General features: G+C 35.5%; 2 protein-coding genes and 1 non-coding gene across 4 annotated transcripts; 2 read left to right on the top strand and 1 right to left on the bottom strand.

Moving 5' to 3' along the window:
• Positions 1-1,042: 1,042 nt before the first annotated feature.
• LOC128680813 (chymotrypsin-1-like) lies at positions 1,043-8,892 on the top strand. 2 transcript variants are annotated; one of them, XM_053764243.1, is made up of 7 exons: positions 1,043-1,129; positions 2,423-2,517; positions 3,072-3,163; positions 3,508-3,754; positions 4,562-4,708; positions 7,599-7,697; positions 8,426-8,892. In XM_053764243.1, the coding sequence occupies exons 1-7, from the start codon at positions 1,078-1,080 to the stop codon at positions 8,540-8,542; spliced, it is 849 nt and encodes a 282-aa protein (XP_053620218.1). In that variant the 5' UTR covers positions 1,043-1,077; the 3' UTR covers positions 8,543-8,892. The 2 variants fall into 2 exon arrangements, with proteins under 2 accessions (XP_053620218.1, XP_053620219.1); XM_053764244.1 differs by lacking the exon at positions 7,599-7,697.
• Positions 2,177-2,260, top strand: TRNAL-CAG (transfer RNA leucine (anticodon CAG)). The gene has a single exon. It is a non-coding gene; the product is annotated as a tRNA-Leu (tRNA).
• A 1,181-nt stretch (positions 8,893-10,073) lies between the features above and the next one.
• On the bottom strand, positions 10,074-23,293 carry LOC128680807 (vanin-like protein 1). The gene is made up of 9 exons (XM_053764236.2): positions 22,937-23,293; positions 21,116-21,202; positions 18,861-18,941; positions 17,854-17,996; positions 15,897-16,081; positions 15,289-15,417; positions 12,849-13,016; positions 12,169-12,307; positions 10,074-11,648 (listed from the first exon to the last, which is right to left on the bottom strand). Exons 1-9 carry the CDS (start codon positions 22,994-22,996, stop codon positions 11,276-11,278), a joined length of 1,365 nt encoding a protein of 454 aa, XP_053620211.1. The 5' UTR covers positions 22,997-23,293; the 3' UTR covers positions 10,074-11,275.
• Between the last annotated feature and the right edge of the window lie 605 nt (positions 23,294-23,898).

Below are 23,898 nucleotides of genomic sequence, written 5' to 3'. Positions count from 1 at the left end.
TGCAGCAACTCCATACACTACGTCATACGAAACGACGAAGGAATAACCGTTGACAGGCAACAAGATCATCCCCCAAAGAGGGTTAGGGATATTATTTTTATTTTATAAGTAACAAATTACACGGTTATGGTCAGCATTGGAATGTCGTTGTTCTAATAACTATAACTATAACGAAGATCTTGAGAAGTGGAGAAAGACTCGAATGATTGTGTCTGAGGAAGTAACCGGGTAACCGGTCCGCTCAGATGAGAGTGAGATAATTTTCTCTGGCGATCATTATAACAAAAATAGCATTTATTATATATAATTTATAATGACGTCAAAAATTAATGATATCAACGATTGGGAATAATTAATTAATGGTCGTCAAAAGGATTTTCCAGTTTTAATTCCATTTTTAATTTCAGAAAACATTGGCCACCAAAGTTCTTGTTGTAAATTGCGACTACATTTTGTATAATCCATTACATCGGACACAATATGCCGATGCGAATGCATGAACATTACGTAATTTGTATGAGAGCTTATTTTACCACACCGAAAAACCAGCGACGTATACCGAATCTGTCAAAGTTCGATGAGTAAGGGAAAAACTATGTTAATAATACTTTAAAATAAAATCCTAAAAGCATGATCTCATGTATTTTATTTATTTTTAGTTTCGCTATAAATCAAAAGTTTCAATATAAATGTGGTGGCGCTAGTGAGCCAACAGTCTTTTTCTGTTATGTATAAAAATGTTATATAATATACTAAGTATATTATACTACACACTATGGACAAACAGACGTCAACACGAATTGCGTAGTTTGTATGAGAGAATTTATTTTTGAAAAACCGGCAATGCACATCGAATCTGTCGAAGTTCGCCGATAGTGATTAAACTCATTACGTCCCACCTGTCCCCTTGAAATCTCTATAGAAAAGGAGGTACCTATATTATTGTCGCATAGGGGTATCACCATAGTTATTTAGACCGGCGCAATTTGACGCACGCGCATAACTCGCAGATAACTGGCAAAGTATAAAATAAAGATTTTTTTTAACACTAGATCAGTGTTCGGTTGTGACCAAACAATGGATCTTTGTGTTGCATTAGTATATCTGTTCGGAATTTTATCGAGTTTCGGTAAGATATTTATTATTGTTGCCCGCGGCTTCGCCCGTGTAAATTTCCCACGGGAACAGTTATTTTCCGGGATGAAAGGAACCCTATTTTCTTCTCCACACTTCAAACTACATATATGCAAAATTTTAAGACGATTGGGTGAGTAGATAGAGCTTGAAGAGGTAACAAATAAACAAACTTACTTTCGCATTTTTATGATAGGACTTCTTCTTAGTTAGGACTAGCTGCGCCCCGGGGCTTCGCTCCCATGGGAATTTTGGAGATTAAAAGTACCTATGTGTACCCGTGTACCAAATTTCATTACAATCGGTCCAGTAGATTTGCGTGAAAGAGTAACAAACATACATACCTACTTACTTTATTGCTTTATTAAAGCGGTGGTGGTGTAATTATTAAGACGCCTGTGGGTCATTAGGTCCCAGATTCAAATCCTTCTAGTGCCAAATGAGTTTGCATAACAATCTGACTCATGTATACCTAGTAGTTTTCATCGACCACCACTTGCTTCCGGTGAAGAAAAACATCGTGAGGAAACCTGCACACTGGCTTTTTATTAACTTGTATGTGAAACGGAGGAGGCATTAGCAAAACCACTCTAAGAAAGTTGTGTGTGTTTCATTCCACATAATCAATACGAACCTCAGCCATGAGGAATAAACTAAGTTTGAAGAATAAACTTTATTGTACAAAATAAGTAGATTAAATGCGAATGTAGGAACAAAAATACTTTGATTGTCCATACAAATTCAGCTAATCGAACTTAGCTTGGACAATTTAGAAGATTATCATGAAGTTATTACTTATTTAATTTTTTTTTAATGGCCACAGTTTATGTTTGCAGTTGGAACGAGAAATTTTCATACTAATATCACGTACTATGACCTACATAACCTAAAATATTTAATAATTCGATACGACTTGAAATAATGTCATTATATAAAAAGGCGCCAAAAAAATATCTGTCAATCATTCTATGACGTCACCGTTCTATTTTCAATACAACCGCGCCAAACAGAACACATCGCTAATTTCGCTCACTTATAGTAAGTCAGGATGGCCGAGCGGTCTAAGGCGCTGCGTTCAGGTCGCAGTCCACTTCTGTGGGCGTGGGTTCGAATCCCACTTCTGACAGACTTATTTTTTATTTTGCCTTTTTGTTCTTTTATTTTTTAACTAGTAATACTTCAACGGGAAACGTTCATGGATAAAAAGTTATTTGGATGAGAATTGTTTTTAATTTTTCTCTCAGAACAAGGGTTCTCAATAGTTCCTTCAATCATAATATTTTTGCAGTGTCATCAGAATTCTACACGTCAATCGAGGGCCGGGAAGACTGGGAACGTATTGTGGGGGGCACCAAAGCACCCAATGGATCAGTACCTTATCAAGTGGGTATTTTCATATTATAGTACAACTAGTGGACCCTAGGCTTCGACTCTCAACAGCTGAAGAAATGATCGGAAAAACACATGAGAGAGAGAGAGAGATAATATACCTATCATTAGAAAGTTTAAAAGTTTTTACAAAAATGTTATATTTGGCTAGCTTTATTGTTGTCGGACACATTAAAAAATATAACATCCGTGTAAACCGATGCGTTCCTTTATCTATCGGGAGCCGATGCTAGCCCATCATCTGGTTATGCTTATAATAAATTCATAATAAACGGGTACTTATACAAAATTTCAGCTCATTCTGTTGAAGATATCTAATTTAAAATCGAGTAGCAAGATTTCACCCGAACAAACACAAATAGTTACATACCTGCGAATACTAAGTATATTATAATGTACATTTCAAGTTCTCAATAGTTCCTTTAAAATTAATAGTTAAGTTAAATAAGAGCTAGTAAAAACATAAGGTTTTCACGCATACATTGCAATTTCAATACATAATAGTAAAAATTTATTTTCAATTTATTGTCTATTTTTATTTATTTCAGGTATCCCTACGATGGTTCGGAGTATGGCATTTTTGTGGGGCTTCCCTCGTCACTCCCAGGGTCATCTTGACTGCTGCACATTGCGTTGACAGGTATCTATTTCTTGAGAACCTCAAACACAAAAGCAATTGTTATTAATTCCGCTTACATTTGTATATATACGTCTTTACTAAACCGAATTTATTATTACTGATGCAAATTAGTTGAAGTGGGATTCTATGGTGAAAACAGTTTTATTTTTTAAATGAGTTATGAGTTTAACGTACACTAATTTCGTAAATTATATAATGTGCGCAAAATTTTATATAAATGCGTAGATTAGTTACTATTATATTCAGATTATAAAGTTCAATTACATCATGGAACAAAGCAAATAGTTTTATTGTGTACTTTGCTATTTTTTTTAACAAGGCGTTTAAATAAATAAAATCTGCAGGGCAAGACCAGAATACCTCAAAGCCGTTGTAGGCACAAACCAGCTCCGAGCGGGCGGCAAGTCCTACACGATCAGGAAGATAGTCCCTCACGAGGATTACGACGATGACATCATCAAAAACGACATAGCCATCCTCTTCACTGATGAGGAGATCGACTTCGGCAGTATCGTTGATGCTGTAGAACTAAATGACGAGCCGGTAGAAAGAGGAGAGGATATGATGCTCACTGGATGGGGGACTACTTCTGTAAGTTTTGGATATACTTTTTTAGATGTTTTGTTGCTGTTGTTATAAGTCTTGTACTTAAGTAATTGTCCTTGGCTCAGAGTGTTTGTTGAGTAGGTAAATGTTAATTTTGAGAGCAATGTTTTTTTTATATACTTAATTGAGCGAGATTTTCCCGTGGGAGTTTTGAGATAAAATATAGCTCATAGCAATCTTTGATAATGTACCTTTCTAATGGTGAAAGAATTTTTGAAATCGGTTCTGTAGTTTCGAAAACTACCCGCCAAACAAACAAACAAACTCACCAACGCTTACCTCTTTATAATAATAGTATAAATTATATGCACACAAACGAAGTTTCTAGCACTATTTCTGCGTTTACAAAACATCACCGTCACAAAAGTTCCAACGCATCGATCGATCGAACTTTATAGTTTGCAAATTATGATAAAACCATTGAAAATAATTGGGAGAAAATTAATGAAGTGAACTTCAAAAGCATGAGAATCGGGCCTCTGTTTTTTTTAGCTGTGCCCTGCGCTTCTTGCTCAACCTTAAATCACACAGATTGAGCTAGCCCCAAAGTAAGTTCGAGACTTGTGTTATGACTCAACAATATTATATTTTATAACATATACATATATAGATAAACATCCAAGACCCGGGCCAATCAGAAAAAGATCATTTTCCATCTTGTCCCGACCGGGGATCGAACCCGGGACCTCTCAGTTCAGAGGCAAGCACATTACCACTGCGACACCGAGGCCGTCAAACCTGGGTGAAACACGGGGTTCTTAGAGGTCCTAGCTTCTTGCTTCTTGATTCCAGTACCCAGGCCGCCTGCCCAACGATCTGATGCAGCTGGATCTGAAAGCCATCACGTATGAAGACTGCAAGGAAGCTCATAAGAACGTCAATGAAGTCTTTGAAACCCAGATCTGTGCGTTGACCAAAGCTGGAGAAGGCGCTTGCCACGTGTGTATTTGAGTTTAACTTCAAAACAGCATACCTAACACTTTTTATTCTAAATACTTTTTGATGCTTTATCATATTATATTAATAGGCATATCAGTGAAGCGGTGGTGGTGGTGTAATGGTTGAGACGCCTGTGGATCGAAAGCTCCCAGGTTCGAAACCTACTCGTGCCACATGAGCTTGTATACCAATCTGACTTATGTATAGTAGTTTTCATCGACCACCACTTCTTCCGGTGAAGGAAAACATCGTGAGGAAACCTGCACACTGGTTGATTATTAACTTGTATGTGAAATGTGTGTTTAATTCCTCGTAATCACCACGACCCTCAGCCATGAGGAATACGATTTTCTTTTTTCTGTAGTTTGCAAATGTTTAATGCAAATTGGGACATTTGCAAGGTAAATTTGAGCCAGTGTTCTGCCGTGTCAAACCAATCTCATGTACCTATCTCGCGAAACCTAGTTTTGAGTAATCGCCGTTCAAAGTTTTAAACAGATTTTTGTCATTATAAAAAAAGTATTAAGATATTATTTCTATAATTTTTCATAAGTGCACATGTATAAAGCTTAAAAACATCGGGAAGGTTTTAGAATACAAAAATATTAATTATTCTTTGAGTTATTAACGATAACCGAGTTAGGCGTGACAAGATTTCCATACAACTCTTGTTTTACGCGCGTTGTATTTTAAGATATATCAGTTTGCCAAAACTGGTCTAATTAGGTATGTATGTTTTGCTAATCTCAGTTAAGTGTAAGTTACCAGATATAGGCGTGTCAGACAGTGCTCGTTTCTGGCACCACTTCTCTTCAAGTTAGACCAAATAAGTAATCATGCGCAAACAAACAGACAGACACACAGAGAAAATTACAGTTTTAGTCCTACAAAGTTAGTCTTTCGAACTAGTTAGAATTTTTCTTTCAAATAAAAAGAGTGGTTATTAATAATCACTTTAATAAACCAAAATATTATTTTTTTAGCAGAAGAACAACAAAAGTGTAATAAGTAATCAAAAACACTTTATATCTAGTTGAATTGGAATGAATCAAAAATGAAATCTTTTTCTAAATTATCGATCTACCTACTTAACTATATTAGGTATAGGATTTGCATAAGTAAAATTAATTAAACTACTTTAATATTGTAGCAGAAAAATAACGTAAATTATATAATTAATTGCAGGGCGACCGAGACCGTATGCAAATAAACAAAATAAATATCGACTCAGGTGAATAGGAGCGAGAGGCATTTTTTGCGCAAAATTTACCTATCACGGCGAACTCGTGTAATTGTCGTGCGCTCGTCGCGCCTAATTCATATAACTGTGAGTATCTTGACAGACCTAAGTCGTGTAAGTAAAAATACGGTACTTTGCCAAAATGGACAGTGGTAAAATCATTGTTACATGAGATTGGGTGACAGTCTCGTATATCGATTTAAATAGAAACAAATGAAAAAAATACTTTTCTATAGGTTTACGAGGTCATTTAATTACGATTCAGAGTTATAACACGTAACTCATGTAACTCAAGTTAACTGACCTACGCCTGACACGGCAGTGTTCTGTTTTGTAAATCAGATTATTATTGTTTTGTAATCAGAAACTCAGCACATTGTAACATGGAGATTATGATTATAACAATAATCATCATATTTCCTCTAATATATATAATATAAATCTAATATAAATCTATTTCGTGAGAAGAGGTTTAAAAGATTTAAGTAGCTGTTTCGTGATATAGATAACCTTCATCCTAAAATCTGACCCAAGATGACATGATGATAATCCAATTAAGTTCATTTGTTTTGTCACAGAAAATGATAATGCATGTCTATGCATAAGTATTTACTACTTTATTTGTCCTCTTGTTTAAGCCCGCGGCTTCGCCCAAGTGAATTGCTCCGCGAAAGCATGAAAACATGGTTTTCATACAAACTTTCACCTCACCGTTATAGTCGTTTGGAGTTGATTTTTGAAAAAAAAATAGCCTACTCTCAAACGGGGGTCTTTAACTAAATTAATATAATCAAAATCGGTTCAGTGGTTTAGCCGTGAAAGCGGAACAGATAGACAGATTTTCACATTATAATATAGGTATGGAGTACCTATGTATTGTTAAATTGAAGCAGAGTGTAGTGTGGGTGGCGAGAGGCAAACACGGAGTAGTTTGTATAAGCATTTATTTGCTAAAATAAAGCTACACAAATCCGAAGGAATTATAATAAACACTAATTAATACAAAAGGTCGGATAGCACGTCCGGCCATGACAGATTCAAAGGAAGAAGGAAGTGAACCGAATACGTCAAAATACAAATGTTGTCATACGTTTTAAATGTTTAAGGGATACCATATAAAGCTTAACATGTATAAGTATACTTTACCATTCGATGTATGTATTGTATATGACATGTAGGTATATAACCATTCTCCTCCACTTCGCACGGTCGTCGACATCCCTAGTTGACAGGCCATTGGCACGCATATCATCCTTGACGACATCAAGCTTGCACTTCTTGGGTTTGTCCCTTCTGCCAGGGCCAGGCATTTGTTGATGTATATAAGACAAGACAGACGTAGGCGGCGCGGCGGTACTCTTGGAGCCTATCTGCTGTGTACGGGAAAAAATATAAATATATATTAGGACAAATCACACAGATTGAGCTAGCACCAAAGTAAGTTCGAGACTTGTGTTATGGGATACTGACTCAACGATACTATATTTTATAACAAATACATATATAGATAAACATCCAAGACCCGGGCCAATCAGAAAAAGATCATTTTACATTATGACCCGACCGGGGATCGAACCCGGGACCTCTCGGTTCAGTGGCAAGAACCTTACCACTGCGCCACCGAGATATAATGTTTTGATTTACATTTAGGGTGATTCTGGTGGTCCGCTGGTGAGGGAAGGGCGTCAAGTTGGCATCGTGTCTTGGGGTATACCGTGCGCACGAGGCAAGCCTGATGTTTATACAAAGGTAAGTCTTTTTATTCTATTAGGAAGGCCTGTGCCCAAGCAGAAAGCCCCAAGCAGAAACTTCCATCATCAACAGCCATTTAAAAGAAGTTTCTTATTGCCAATTGTTTCCATATAGGGCTGACACTGGGAATAAAAAGAAAAGTGCCATCTAAGTGGTTCTCAGAGCGTTTCGACCGCTGCAGACGCGCTGTCATTTCAAATTTTAACAAAGAAAAAAATTAGTTTTACTATCTGACTTTAATATAATTCTAATGTAATGAAAATTTTATAAATGATTCCTTCTTCGAGAAAATTGACGAATCAAAATAATAGCGCGGCCGCAGCGGTCGGAACGCTCTGAGACCCAACCAGACTAAATAACTGGAAATTTTCCAGATTTTTAACTAGAGCCAAAGACGATTAATATTATTAGACATTTTACTGACTGTAACTGTCCATCAAAATTTACCATAGCAGAATGGCCTGTGGTCCCGCCCTAAAATCGAGCCACTCTATAACCTGCCGTGGATGTTATACGAGGCATGGACACATAGCCTTGACAGCTGACATCCAATAATAGCATTTCTAATGAGGGTTGACATCAAACAGGCGGTCGATTGTAAAACAACAAGCAGAATCTTGGTCGATTGTAAAACCCCAAGATTCACGGCGTCATAGCCAGGAACACGCGAGGAGGAAAGAGAGAGACAATAGCTTCGGCTCATGCTTTTTCTTCTCTGTTTCAAGGTGGAAGCCTACATGCGTTGGATAGAGAAGACACTATATGACGATGACGAAGACCACCTCAAATTCATACACAAGAGAAGGACCAATAGGCACAGAAGACTGAACATGACATCTTAAAATCCCACCAATGAAATCTGCCGATTTAAAATTTGACTTTTACAAGTTTTTGTGTAGTTTCACCTGTCCCGATGTTTGTTTGTATAATCTTGCAAGTTATATGTGTTTCGCATACTTAGTTGTGTAAATTTCCCGACCGCTTGAACGCGACGTGGAGCGTGTCGCACATTTTTTTAATACCTAAAGAATCTTTTTATTTTTAATTAAACATTTATTAAATTAACATTGTACCAGTACTTTACTTATTTATAAAATAGGATAATTAAATTGATTACTGTGTATGGTACAATTTAACATACAGTAATGAGAGCCCGCGGCGGAGTTCAAAACCCTCGTGAAATTCTCCCAGTTTGTACGCTTATTCAACAGAGTTGAAATTTTGCACGTGGCTTCAGTATCCATGACAATGTGTTATCATGATGAGCATGACCTGATGGTGGACCCAGGATCGACTACCGACGAGGTACAGGATTCCTTAAGGGTTTTCAACACATACATTGTTTTTTGTCACGCCTTGAATCCAATAAGATCTCTGCCGATATAATTTCATAAAAACTTATTATACATTAATACTATTTATTATCGAGTGGATTTTTACTAAAGGCGCTTGACATGACGTTTAGGATTATAGCCATCTACTGTAACGCCTCACAGAAATAATTAGGTAAAAATTAAATTGATCTTAACAGTAACCTTTGATATATACTTTATTGTCATATTTAGATAAAGTTGCAGATACTATGTAGAAACTTGTGAAACTATAATTAAGATTGTTACCACATATTTGGCTTGTGTAAATAAAATTATATATTATTTAAAACTAGTGTTTTTATCATACCAAACAATCATACGGCCTACCCAGATGTGAATTGGTCACCGAAGCCAATGGACGCATGCTTCACCAAAAATTCAAAATCCTTTATTCAACTTACGATGATATATATCACTTATTGACGTCAAAAAATTGCTTAAACTAAGTCTACTGCCGACTTCCAAAGCGCAGGTGAAGAAGAAGCGGCGCAACAAACTCCACCGCATCCTGCGGTACAGAGTGTGTCAAACGAAAAGACTACTTTTTATTACAGAAATCATTTATTTCTACACAAACATCATGCATAATACTAATATCACAGGATTCAGTCGTTTAAATTGTTACAAATTTACTACAATCATTTTGTTAAAATACTACAGTTGAGAAAAGGTTCATTGACCTTTTAACTTTACATATATTCTTTACACCAGTTCGAAAAAGAAAATTTAAAAGCCACAACGGTGATAATTTCGACTCAACGTCAAAATTCTATTTTCAAAATATTTGAAACAAACTATTCGCTACATTACAATAACCACAAAATTATAAATGTTACATTTATAATTTTGTGGTTGATTGTAATGACAATCCGTCAATTTTCTTATCGAAGAATCTTCTCATAGTAAGTTTCTAAAATCAAATATTAACAAAATTATCATTAACCAATTATAGGTTATTTTTTTTATAAAGTCTGGTAGTAAATATTTTCTTGTCTTTATAAAAAAAAAATGTAATGACAGCGCGGCCGCGGTGAAACGCTCGTAGAAATTACCAAACTACATTCTAAAAATAGCTACAATGTAACACTGTATTTGATAAACACAATTCTTATACATATTTAGTTCAAAAGTCTGCACTGGATTTAAATAACATGTTAACATGTTTATCGCGATTAAACTGAATAGGTAAATACATTTACAAGCCACATAATGTTGTTATTATAATATAAGCAAAATTATGATCGGAAATATTTAAATTCCATACATCAAATAAATACCAAAAACAAAACACCTTCTTGATTTTACGTTCACACGAGCGCTTTTTCAACAAGCGTTTAAAATTTTGTTGTCCAACAAAATAATAGAACATTGAGTTTTATCATAGATAATAGTTGTATTATCAAATTAATCTTTTTTCTTTCTTTCAAACGACACATTTTATCATTGACGTCGAATGTCACTATGTTGAAAGGGATTCACGCTAGAGCGAACGATGGGTTAGGCGGTGAATTAATAAAAAATATTAAGTAGGTACCACAATACCTTATTGTAACATTGAGTCATGCTATTAACTTACGGAGAGCATCATCAATACACAAATTAAAAAAAACACATCGATAAATAACACCAAAATTAGATTATTTCCATGCAGAAGTCAAATTAGATTGACATCTGTGATTATTTCTCAGGAAGTCAAATCACTTAAGTTATATTAACGATTATTTAATAAACAAAGTGCAAATGATTTAAAATTAGTTACATAGAGACTCCAATTAGACCGTTCCATAGCAAAAAAATCAATTATATTGATACCTTTAGAGGCTATCCACACTGTAGATTTTTTACCACCCGTGCGAATACTCTAATAAGATCCAATGTGTGGCAGAATTGCGAAAAACCGCGCTGTGAAACATCGCAGTCCGGACAATACAATATTACTTAAACCTATTCTTAATAAAATTAAACCCTAACGTCTATGTTTTTAGGAAAGTATATAGCCAAATTCTTTCTCTAATTAGTTTCTTTTATTGAAAATAATGAAAGATTTTTGCTATTTATTGTGTAACAACGTTAAAGATAGCAACTATTTAATTTACAAAATAAAATAACCTAAAAATGTTTTGTCTCTTTCCTTCAACGCTTAATATCCAAAAGACTTTAGGGGTGTGTTGATTTTTGTGAATAAATAAATAAATTTAAACCTTACATCATTTCAAGAACATAAATAGACACAACGACAATAAGTATCCTCAGCCTAATCCACAGATAATCAAAGAATTCTTGGACGTCCTCATTGAAAATGTAATCGTAAACATTTAAATTAACCATATGTTTGGGGTCAACGTAATATTTCTCACTGTCTTTGGAGAAATCTCGGCCGAAAATGGCAATGTTGAGAAGATTTTCGCCATTTTCTATTACAAGGCTGGTGAAACCGGTTGGATTGATGTCGAATGAGAATTTATCGATGATTTTGGACGCATCGCTTGAAAGAATGATGGGATAGTTGGCCGTGGAGGTGAAATTGCTTGAGATTAAGATTTTTTCGAAGGTGACTGTGCTGTTAATCTCGTGGCTGGAAAGAGGAAAGATCCTATATTATATTCAAGTTATTTATTACCTGATTTTGTTCGTAACAGCTATGGCTGTTAACTTCTGAAGAGTAACTTGTCTATCTCTCTCTCGTTTCCTTTACTTTGCACGATCGGCATTCTTGTTTATCAGACCATTGGCACGCATATCAGTCTCAAGACATCAAACAGCACTTCTTTGTATTAGATTGACCACAATTTCAATGTGAAATAGCTAAAGTTCGCAGTGATTGGCGCGCTCAGCAAGCGATACTTTCGCAATGAGCAATCATTGACCGAAAATTTTTATCTTGAGCACCCTATCCCTTTAATCTGTATCGTGTAAAGTGTCCTGACATTTTGTTTATTCTCTCTCTTTCTTTCATCTCCAAGTATGAAAGAGGTCACTTTAGCTATATCCGTATTTGCGCCATTTATTTCAATTATGTTTAATACCTACTTCCTGTACTTTTGCTTGGTGCATTAAAGTATAAATTATAGGTATTGTAAATTGTATAAACTCACCCAATAGAACAAGATCTCTTGTACAAGCCGGCGCAAGCGAACACAGCGCAATTTTGGGAGCCGATATTGTGACTCTTGTCGAAACTACGGACGCCATTGAAGACTGCCAAACCGTAGTGCATTTTAGGTTTCTGGGTTTCTGGAAGAGAATTAAACAGAAATTTATTAATTAGTTTCGACCGCTGCGGCCGCGCTGTCATTACGAACCGTCAATTTTCTTGAGGGAGATCAATTCCAAAATCGATCATTCATAAAGTTGACATTACCATAGTACAGATATTAACTCGTGAACGGATGCTACCAGAGAGAACTGGTCATCTCGTTTATCATATATTTTTGTGTAAGTTATATATATATTTTTTTTAATCAGCACTCGGATCACAATCCTAACCTGTTTTGATATACCTTTTGGCTATGTACATTATGTACTTTTATATATTATTAGAAAAAAACATTGTAAGAAACAAATAGGATGGTAAGCCCTTCTGGAATGATAGGGACCAACACTGTTCAAATGAGTTTCTTTCGGCATTTCTTCTCAACAGTGGTCGTTCCGAAATGCCAGTAGTTTGTAGCTTGTGAGAAATAGCTATTTAATATAAAAATTGACGAGAAAAAGTGCCTGTGAAGGTCTAATTTCTGAATAAATGATTTGAATTTGAATTTGCCCCTGAGCGTACCTGGCTTAGTCTTCAAATAGAAGTCACAGCAGAACTTTCCTTGGCATACAGTCTCGGTCAACCCATCCAAGCTGCGTCCCATGTCTACTGGCCTGATGACGTAGTGGGATAGATCTTCCCCCGGGACTGATGAGGAGGGGAGGCTGGACACCGGTGCGGTGGTTGGTCCTGTAATTTATTTAATAATAATAATAACAAATAAATCATTTTACTTCAAATAATAACATAAGTACGGTATAAAAACCCTAATACAAATGCCAGTGACCCATATTATAAATACCTTACAGACTAACATACAAATAAATAAAATATTCTTAAAAGCTAGGTCACACGTATTGAGATATTATTAAACATTATCAAAATTGAATTTATTTAAAACATCATCTGACTATCATAATGAAAGATTATGAAGAAGAAGGATATCTATCATAAACCTTGGAGAAAAGGCTGCGGTGAAGTTTGTTGCGTCCCTTCTTCTTCACCTGCGCTTTGGAAGCCGGCAGTAGACTTAGTTTAAGTACTTTTTTGACGTCAATAAGTGATGTAATATAATCCTAAATTGAATAAAGAATTTTGAATTTGAAAATTTGAAGGCTTTTCTACTTATTTGGTTTTATTATTAACGAAGTTTTATATAGAAACAATTTTTTTCAGTCAACAAAGCCGAAGTTGGTCAACACATGACACCCTACCCTACTAATATTATAAATGCGAAAGTTTGTCAGGATCTATGTGTGTATGTATATTTGTTACTCTTTCACGCAAAATCTATTGAACCGACTGCTATGAAATTCGGTATACGAGTAGAATATAACACATAGGGTACTTTTTAAGCCAAGATTCCCACGGGAGCGAAGCCCCAGGGCGCAAACCTCACCTAAATCATCCCACATCGGAAGGACTTTGGTGAGAAACCAGGTTGATGGACCGTAGTGCTATAATGTTGTGATATAGAACAATCTAATATGATAAACAATCTAATCATGCGCTGGCCAAGTCGATCTGTTTATTTAAAATGTAAAATATTTTTAATATTGATATGATAAATAAATAAATATATTAGGACAAATCACACAGATTGAGCTAGCCCCAAAGTAAGTTCGAGACTTGTGTTATGGGATACTAACTCAACGATACTATATTTTATAACAAATGCATATATAGATAAACATCCAAGACCCGGGCCAATCAGAAAAAGATCATTTTCCATCATGACCCGACCGGGGATGGAACCCGGGACCTCTCGGTTCAGTGGCTAGAACCTTACCACTGCGCCACCGAGGTCGTCAAATAATGATGATAACTTAAGACAAGGTCACTTAAGTAGAGACTAAATAAATTAACCGACTTGGTATTACATGGATCACACAACTTTTTACAGTTTTTACGGTACAATAACTGAGCTGCGAGACTTGGTGTTTTTTACAGCATGTATTCGATGCTTCTTTCTTTCTCGTCGCCAGTTACTTCGGAAGTCACAATCTAATCAATTTATCGCCACGTGCAAATCACGTCAACATCGAACCATATTTTATCATCTATTATTTTTGATCTATCTCCATTCTTTCGAATAATACCTACTTACTGTGAATAAAGAATTCGGTAATTGATTTATTGTCAATTAAGTACACAAATATTTCATATGTTTTAAATGTAATCGATCAAAAGGAAACTATCGTTGTTGTGATAAAAGGCGATAACATGCAGCTGGGTTTTATGAATCATTATAAATTTATAAAAAATAGGTACATAACCAACGTTAGTTAGTAGTTATTATATTTAGTTTGGAGCCGGCATTACGTGCCTTCCGAAGCACGATTCCCGTTTGTATTTGCAGTCATTAAAACTCGCCGTGTGGTGTGTCATGGCCCAAACTCCTTATCCATGCGTAAGGAAAGCCAATGCCCCAGCAGTGGGGACGTTTAAGTAAATGGCTGCTGATCTCATGTGTAGCCGGTCTCAATTGTAAACACCTAGGTGTAACCTGCTTGTTTATGCCTATGGCTGTATTGCTTCAGTGTCACTAGCTTTTTAATTTGCCCAAATGTCAAAGCTGTCAACGTCACGGTCATCTTTTTTACTTTTTTTTTCTCAAATTTGGCGCGTCTCCCTTAGCATTTTTTCAATGTATTATTTAACTAGAAAAATTCATTAAATAATCTAAAAGTTATTATTGAGTTTCATTTGCTTCGGTGTGTCGGCGAAGACATTGCTTATCTTTGGTTAGATGTAGGTTCAGCCTTTCATCAGTCCGGCCCTATGTGCTGCTGACCTCACATGGTTATGCCTAGGTGTAACCTGTTTATCTTTGGCTAGACCTAAATTAAGCCGTTATCATCCCTGTGTACCTAGGAAGGTACAGTATACATGTCACAGGTGTCGCCTGTTCATCCTCGTTTGGACTTAATCCGATATCATCCCGGTTAGACTTTGGACTTACCATTTGGCGAGGTCTTCATGAGATCAACATAAGGTCCAGTATTCCTTCCAGTTCTCCCGGCGAAGGCCGAATAGCCGGTGATCAAGTTAGCATTGTTGACGTACGACCACGATGCGGAGAACTGGTGAGCTGTTGACAAAACGAAATTAATTATACTGCAGAATGCAGCCCAAGAATAGAACTTCTTGAAATTTTCCACAGCTTCAGTTTCCACGACAGTGTATTATTATATTAAACTATTCGTTATTTCTGCTGAGCACAGGCCTCTCTTCGCGTACGCCACCCTCCTCTGTCCTGTGCCTCTCTCATCCATGTACAACCTGCGACTTTTATTATATCGTCCGCCCATCGCAGGTCGCTCGACACCTCTCTATCTCAATGATGATATGTTATTTCAATTTTGAACATATGTTTCTAATTTTTGCATGTTACAAGAGATGTCATAGGCTACTTTTTGCCGCGGGCAAGAGCTTAGCGGAGCCGCATGCGACAGCTAGTTCAAATATAAATGAGAGATTTATCGCAAATGCAATTTCTTCCAGACAACCTTTGGGGATTTCGTTTTACTGGTGTGGACTATAGGAAATCATTTTTAACACGTAACTTACCGTTTAAGGGCGGTACGTCAGCGTGCGAAGCGCCACTCATCACATAGTTCCTCATTCCTGCACTGGGCTTCAACACCAGGTCATCCCCCATAAGGACTCCGAAGGTGACGCCAAAGTCCGTCGTGAAGGCGACATCATCCATCACTGATGTGCAGTTGGCTAGGTTGTTCACTGGTTTCCTGTAGCTGATGAAGAAAAAGGTTTCTCTGAATGTCGTTACCATCGTGTAATTTAAGAGCGAGGCTCTAGTCGGTGGAGTTGCTTCCATTGTTCTCTCTCCAAAGCCAACTCCTTCACTTCTTGATACGACACGACACCTCTCTGAATGTGGCTACCATAATCCAGGCAATTTACAATTACTCTTTATTGCACTAAATAATAATAAAAATTGAATTAAAGATTTCGACCGGGGATCAAACCCGGTAAAAAAAACCCGACTCCAAAATTGTCGGCATCCTCTCAACAGCTAGAAAAGAGCTGACAGTTTCGCCAGAACATATTTTCCAAACATAGCTAAGTACAGGCTCGATTACATTTTCTTTCGAATAAAAAAAGCTCAGCATCATCAAAATCGATTCAGCCGTTTGGCTGCTGCGATGCCACGGACAGTAAACTTATAACTCTGACGTAAGGGGTTAATTACAAAATAAATATAAAAGATAGGTACACAGACAATTTTATCGGTAACGCTAAATATACTTAACTAGATGTCACCCCGGGCTTCACTAACGTGGGAATTTTGAGATGTAATATAAAGCCTATATCAATCATGGATAATGTAACTTTCCAATGGTGAAATAATTTTTGAAATCGGTTCGGTAGTTTCGGAGATTACCCGCCTCAAACATACAAACGCTTACCTCTTTGTAATAATAGTATAGAAGTATAGATTATGTATATTGAATTGAAGACTCACTGTCTCATTGCGAATGCTTGTAACCTCGATTCTTTTTTTTATATTACCAAGCAGGCAATCGGGCATAACTATAATATGGTCACCATAGCCTATCAACGCTTGCAACACTAGAGGTCTCACACGCGCCTTACCCACATTGTGACTTAGGATATTAATCCTCCTCTCTCGCCCTTCAAATCGGAACACAACAATGCAAGCACATGTGTTTGGCATAAATATACGAGAGTGAGGTACCCTTGCATATGATTTATGAAGTCTTTTTTATCCCTGAGTCGCCTCTTATACGGCACCCGCAAGAGTGTAGTTGGCTTTTGATTAAATCACCATACTTCGTAGGGCCAATAACTGACCTGATTATTAACCGATAGCATTCCGAACTAATAAAACGTTAAACAGTAAACAATAGTAGCACACATGTGATTAGCAAGTGGGGTTTCAAGGCTAAATCAATGCATCGTATCTTGTTAACAAAAGGCGCCGACATCACTATACAGGGTGCTTTCTTATACATTTGCATTATTTTATATACATGCTCAGTCGATGGTACTAAACTACTTTTCAACGTATGGAATCAACCTTGAAACCGCGAAAAAATGAATCAGGCAGCTGCAATCCATACATTTTTCACAACTTATTAAAATTAAATAAGTACCTTATTTAATTTTGTATAGATCAGCCGATTCTTTTTTCGCAATTTGGAGTTACTCCCATACTAAAAGTTGTTCAGAATCATGGGCTGAGAATGTAGGCAATATATTGCCAATGTATAAAAAGTCATCCTGTATAATGACTAGCTAGGCCCCGGGGTTTCACTCCCGTGGGAATTTCGGGATAAAAAGTACCCTGTGTGTTATTCCAGGTTATATTCAACACTGTTATATTCTATGTGTGTAATAGATTTCCCCCTCAAGTCAGATGTAAAATCAATACATTACAAAAAGTCCCATCTCAGTACACATATCACCCAGAGGGGCGATACACTGATTTTCAGATGAGACCTGAATGAATGTGCGAGCGAAAATTTACGTTGTAAATACTTACTCAGCCACTATAGATCCCTCCCTGTCGAAGACGAGGTTGTTTCTGGTCAGCTCATATCCGTTCTGGCAACGGGTCTTTTCAAATAAATGAGCTACGATATATAGCTTCGCTTTCTTGGCTAAATCGGACAGAGTTTTCACCGACTGAAAAATAAAATGTTTTTGTGTCAATACATACGGAAACTGTGAACATGGAATAATGTGTGTAATGTTACGGAAACATAATATCTTATGTTTGTTGTGTCGAAGAAGTTTATTTATTTTATTTCAAATAAACAATATTGTTTTTATTAGACTTTTACTAGCAGTTGTGTCCATAAGTGTACATAATGAGAAACTGACGATTTCCTAAATAGCCGTTTTGTTATATAGACCTCTTGATAGTTAGACGTTTTGCTACATGGACGATTTGCTAGCTAGGCAGATTGCTCATTACACGTTTCGCTTTGTTAGACGTTTTGCTGTTTAGACTTTCTGATCGGGAGGAGTTCATATCAAGTGTTTTATTGCTATCACTGGCAGATTACATTCAAATCACCTAAAGCCATATGACATGACTTTTACGACTGCTCACCGTAATCTAGTGGCAATTAGTCGTGTACATACTAGTAAACTGAAATGTCCACCAATAATGCAGGTTTCCTCACGAGGTTTTCATTCACAGGAAGCAAGTGGTGGTCGATGAAAACTATAGTCATATACTGAGTCAGATTAGTACACAAACTCATGTGGCAAGAGTGGGATTCGAACATGGGACCTTTTGATCACAGGCGAACGGTCTTACTTTTATCTGATAGTTAAAAAAAATATTTAAGCGTTCCTCAAAAGTGTGCCTAAGTACTCATGAATGAATGTAATTTTTAGTCCCACATTGTAATGTTCATAAATCTGTGTTTAGTCCAAAATAAATGAATTGATTTGATTCAAAAAAAGAACAATCGAACAAAAATCACTTAGAACTTATTTCATTCATTCAATAGATCCGTGTGTTGTTGTCTTTTGAATTACCTCATCATAATTGTCCGATTCACATTGAGCGGCGAGACACGAAGACAAGTCTTTGGACGGTAGGACCACTATATCGACATTCTGAGAACAAAAAATATCGATATCGATAAATAGTGCTTCCTGGAAGCGATAAAATATAAGACAGGGCAATCTGAAAAAGAATATTTCTGAAATAATTGTTTGTTTGCTGGCCTGAATGAAGATAAAATCCAGAACCTAGCAGTTCTTTACATAAATGAGGTAAATAAAACAAGGGAAGTAATATAATAATATACATATTTCAATGTTTAATTACAACAGTCTATATTTATCACTAGATACATGACCTTTTGAACTCTTAGAAGAAATTATTATACGATAATATTATGCATTAGAAACGCAACGTCCATTCAGAAGATTATGAATTCAATTTTGAAAATATCTCGAAGTCTTGAAAACAATCGTATTTATAAATATAATTTTCTCATAGAAATATAGTGGACGTCGTGGACGGAATGGAGATAATATTTAGGAAGTCGGATCCTCAGCTCATACAGTTTTATTATATGTGTAGAAGTTAAATATATACACACAAGTAAAAAAAAATATTTAAGCGTTCCTCGAAAATGTAACTCATGAATGAATGTAATTTTTTGTCCCACATTGTAATATTCATATATCTGTGTTTAGTCCAAAATAAATGAATTGATTTGGATATTAGTCACAATAAACTTATTGTAAGTTTATTGTGACTAATATATAATAATCACTATTAGCTTGTTTACGCGTTATTGAAATCAAAACAAAGTATTCTTAAAGAAATACTTAATGATTGATCATAATGAGTCATAAATTTTTACACACACACAAAAATTACACACACAAATTGCACAGCTTAAAAATTGCTCGCTCACTAAGCCAGTTCGCCGAAAAAACCTAAAATGGCATATATAACAAACATTTACATAAATATTAGAAAGGAGCATAAAATCATCGACACACACACACACACACCATTTGTTTCAAAATATGCATACTTTAATATGTATCAAAATAAACGGCTCCTAACGTTATTGTTGAGTTTTTTTACATGAGTTTTCTTTCAAATATCATTTTGTCAGCCAATTGTATGAAAACTATCTTTTAACTTTGGAGTTCCCCAAGGATCTACATTAGGTCCCTCGTTGTTTTTAAATTTTGTTTTTCTGCAAGATGATTTGATTAGATACAACAAAGAATATTTTATGTCGCCAGTTACAAAAATCGGTCCATTTTTGTAACTGGCGACATAAAATGGAATTTAATTCCGTAACAGAATTAGTTATCAAAAAGTGCTATATTCCTTAAAGACAGAGATAAAAAATATTTACCTAATCCCAAAGACATGAGTTTACATTATTTATTATTCATAACCGAACATATTGATTACTGTTTTAAACAACAACGAAAATTGGATTTTTTGTCCCACAACTCCCATTAAATCGGAGCCCCGAATTTAACTGTAATGTACTAGATTTTGCCCACGGCTTCGCCAGCGTAAATTTCTCTGGGAAAGCGGAATAGACATGATTTTCATTTCATACTAATTTTCATCCCCTATGGTATAGGTATGAATATCAGATTTAAAAAATACTTATTATCTTCATAGTCGTATTCCTCATTGGTGATGATCGTGGTTATTACGTGTGTGTTTCACACACACAAAAACATTATTGGCATTATTAATGGACTGGTTTGCCATTGCCTTCTCCATTTCACACACAAATTAATAATAATCAACCAGTGTGCAGGTTTCCTCACGATGTTTCCCTTCACCGGAAGCAAGTGGTGGTCGAAGAAAACTACTCTATACATGAGTCAGATACGTATGTAAACTCATGTGGCACGAGTAGGATTCGAACCTGGGACCTTTCGATCCACAGGCGGGCGTCTCAACCATTACACCGCCACCGCGTCCACCATTCTTATTATGATCTATACTATTATATTATTATATTATAAATTCTATACTATTTTATTTTTATTTTATTCTATACTATTATTATATTATAAAGAGGTAAGCGTTTGTGAGTTTGTGACTTTGTGAGTTTGTATGTTTGAGGCGGGTAATCTCCGAAACTACCGAACCGATTTCAAAAATTCTTTCACCACTAGAAAGATAGATTATCCAAGATTGCTATATGCTATACTTTATCTCAAAATTCCCACGGGAGCGAAGCCCTGGGCAACATCTAGTATTATATAAAAACAGTTTAGTAAAAGTGCAAAAGTCTTACGTGTTTAGAGGCTTCTAGAACTGCCGGCAAGAATCGTTTTGATTCAGAGTAGGCGGTGGAGCCGATGATGCCGACTCTATAGGTTTCCTGGAACAATAAAAGTATGTAAATATGATATATTTATTTAATTTGAACTTCATTTGCGTGTCTATCATTCAAGTGAATCAAATCTCTGCCTGAAATATTATGATGAATGAAATGCTATTGGTATAATGTGGTTCCTTTCATTTCCAGTTACATTTTTCCTTTGTTTTTAAACTTGAAAACAAAGATAATAAATAACATCAATAATAACAAAATACTTTAGACTTTGGTCGAAGTCAAAAATCTATCTTATCTTTATAAACGGGGGCTCAACTGGATTTTGTTAGTTCATTTGCACATTGCAAGATAAGATTTTTCCAAATGCATTGTGTTGACATCCACAGGGGCGTAACTATTTGGGCTTTTTGCATTCCAGCCCCGGGCCTCATGGATTCAAAGGGGCACATAAACAGCAGACGATACGTGTTTGAGGTAAGAAAATGGTCCAAACTATTATGGTGATATTTTTATTATTTCTCCCCTGTTCTCTCTTATGAATAGACAAAGTGTACTAGCCATGGCCTAACTCGCGGCTCAAAACCAATATTATAATTAATCTAATCATTAATCTAATAAAAATATTGCTAACAAAATAACCATTTGTCATCTTAATTTCACAAACATTTAAACTTATTAGATACTAGTTGCGCCCCGGGGCTTCGGTCTCGTGTTAAAAAGTACCTTTCGGGGTAAAAAGTACCTTTCGGGGTAAAAAGTACCCCATGTATTTTTCCCGGTTATATTCTATTCGTATACCTAATTTCATAATAATCCGTCTAGTAGATTTTGCGTGAAAGAGTTATATATCCGTAAAAACTTTAGCATTTATAGTATTAGTAGTATTGCCAAAATAAAAATTTTAATGCAATTGTTTTCAGCGGGTACACATTCTTGTCTTGTCTTTTTAATGAAATATAAAAATCAATGATTTATAAAGTAAAAAAATAATTTGAAATGAGCAAAGATTTTGCTTCGTAATGGTGAAAATGTCTTATGTATATTTTTTTAAAATATATACGTATAAACAGAGTTTGCCTAATTTAATAAATTAATAGGCCCTTGATTGTTATTAGCCCAGGGCGTCATACTTTGAAATCCACCCCTGGACATTCAGAGATGGAAATATCTATGCCCTATAGAAAAGGGTCTACGTGACGTCCCAAAAGATTCCACGGCAACAAGAGGGATAGGGAATCAGGGCCAGTATACCTATCTCTTTCATAGAAAGAGACATGACAATAACATCACAGCGTCATCGCGTGATGCGGGCGTCCACCGCATGTGAATTTTTAAATTGTTTCCTTTTAGACAATACTTTCTTTTTAGTTTTTTGAAATGTTAATTATCAAAAATGACTGACATAACAATATTATTATTTTTTTTTTGTCACATACATCTATCTAATTAATTTTAGCCTGTAAAATATCGTGAAAATTATTTCGGGATTTTGCAAACTTCATTTTAAATTACTTAAACACTTTCATCAAAAAAAAAATATATATATTCTGTCTAACAAAGAAGCTAGTAAATACATATGTTTATTGGGAGGTAGAAGAAACACGTACAAAAAGATCGTCATAATAATAAATTAAAAAAGACAATCCAACTAGATATAGCATTATGTGATATTTGAAGTAAAATCTAGAAAAAGATTAAAATAATAAAAAAAATAACATAAAAAACACAGCAAGAAAACACTATGTCGCACACAAATTAAAAAAAAAATGCAATACTCACACTGGCTAGTGACAAATTGTAGCACAAAAAGCAAAGCACTAAACTTGCTAAGAACTTCATCTTGTATTTTTTTTATTTAACACTGGCACAGAAGAAATTTTAGGAAACGACTTCCCTCTACGACGGGCGACGCGTCTATGTTTGTTTCGAATATTTTTGAAATTCGAATACGCTTGCATCTCAGCTGATGGCCTCTACCAAGATAATGAAGCGATAGCGATAAAAGGATTACACTGGGTACAGGGTCTTTTTATTTTATGATTTAAAATGCATTGCCTACGTGATCTATTAGACGTTGCGCATATGATTCATGGCGTGGTATATATTTGACGTATATTTCCTATGAATAGCTAGATATTTTCTAGATAATCTTGTAATCCTTCAACTTTGTTAAGTTTTATTTTCCATATTATCCCAACGCCAGATCTTGTCGTCCTCCTTTGCTGGTATATCGACCCAGAACGGTTGCGTTTAGGGGCAGCTACCGGGCGACGAAGTGTTGTAACAATATACCACCTCCAATTAGACTTATTTCTTCTATTTGTAACTTTAAAAATAAATTTCGAGCCTACCCTCTAAATTCTCAAAAAAATAACTGTACACTTCGCTGCCGGTAGCGGGTGTTGCCACTGGAATAAACTTATATATATATATATTTTTAATTGTTTATTTTATTTTTAGTAAATTGTATGTATTGTAATCTATTATTTATGTACTTTAGCATCCTTTACTAATTTACCTATGTTGTATTTTATTTATTTTTTCTTTATTTATTATGTTAGGTACGTGTATGTAGCTACAGTCAATGTTTATTGTATAAGTAATATATCAATTGTAGTTATATATCTCCTTCCTAACTGTTAATATACACACACACACACACACACACCGTTCGCACACTGATTCAGGTCTCATCTGAAAATCAGTGTGATATGTGTACTGAGATGGGCCTTTTTGTATTG

Source organism: Plodia interpunctella, chromosome 25 (genome assembly GCF_027563975.2).
Source record: "Plodia interpunctella isolate USDA-ARS_2022_Savannah chromosome 25, ilPloInte3.2, whole genome shotgun sequence".
In the NCBI taxonomy this organism is placed as follows: domain Eukaryota; kingdom Metazoa; phylum Arthropoda; class Insecta; order Lepidoptera; family Pyralidae; genus Plodia; species Plodia interpunctella.
This window is presented reverse-complemented; position numbering and strand designations above follow the sequence as displayed.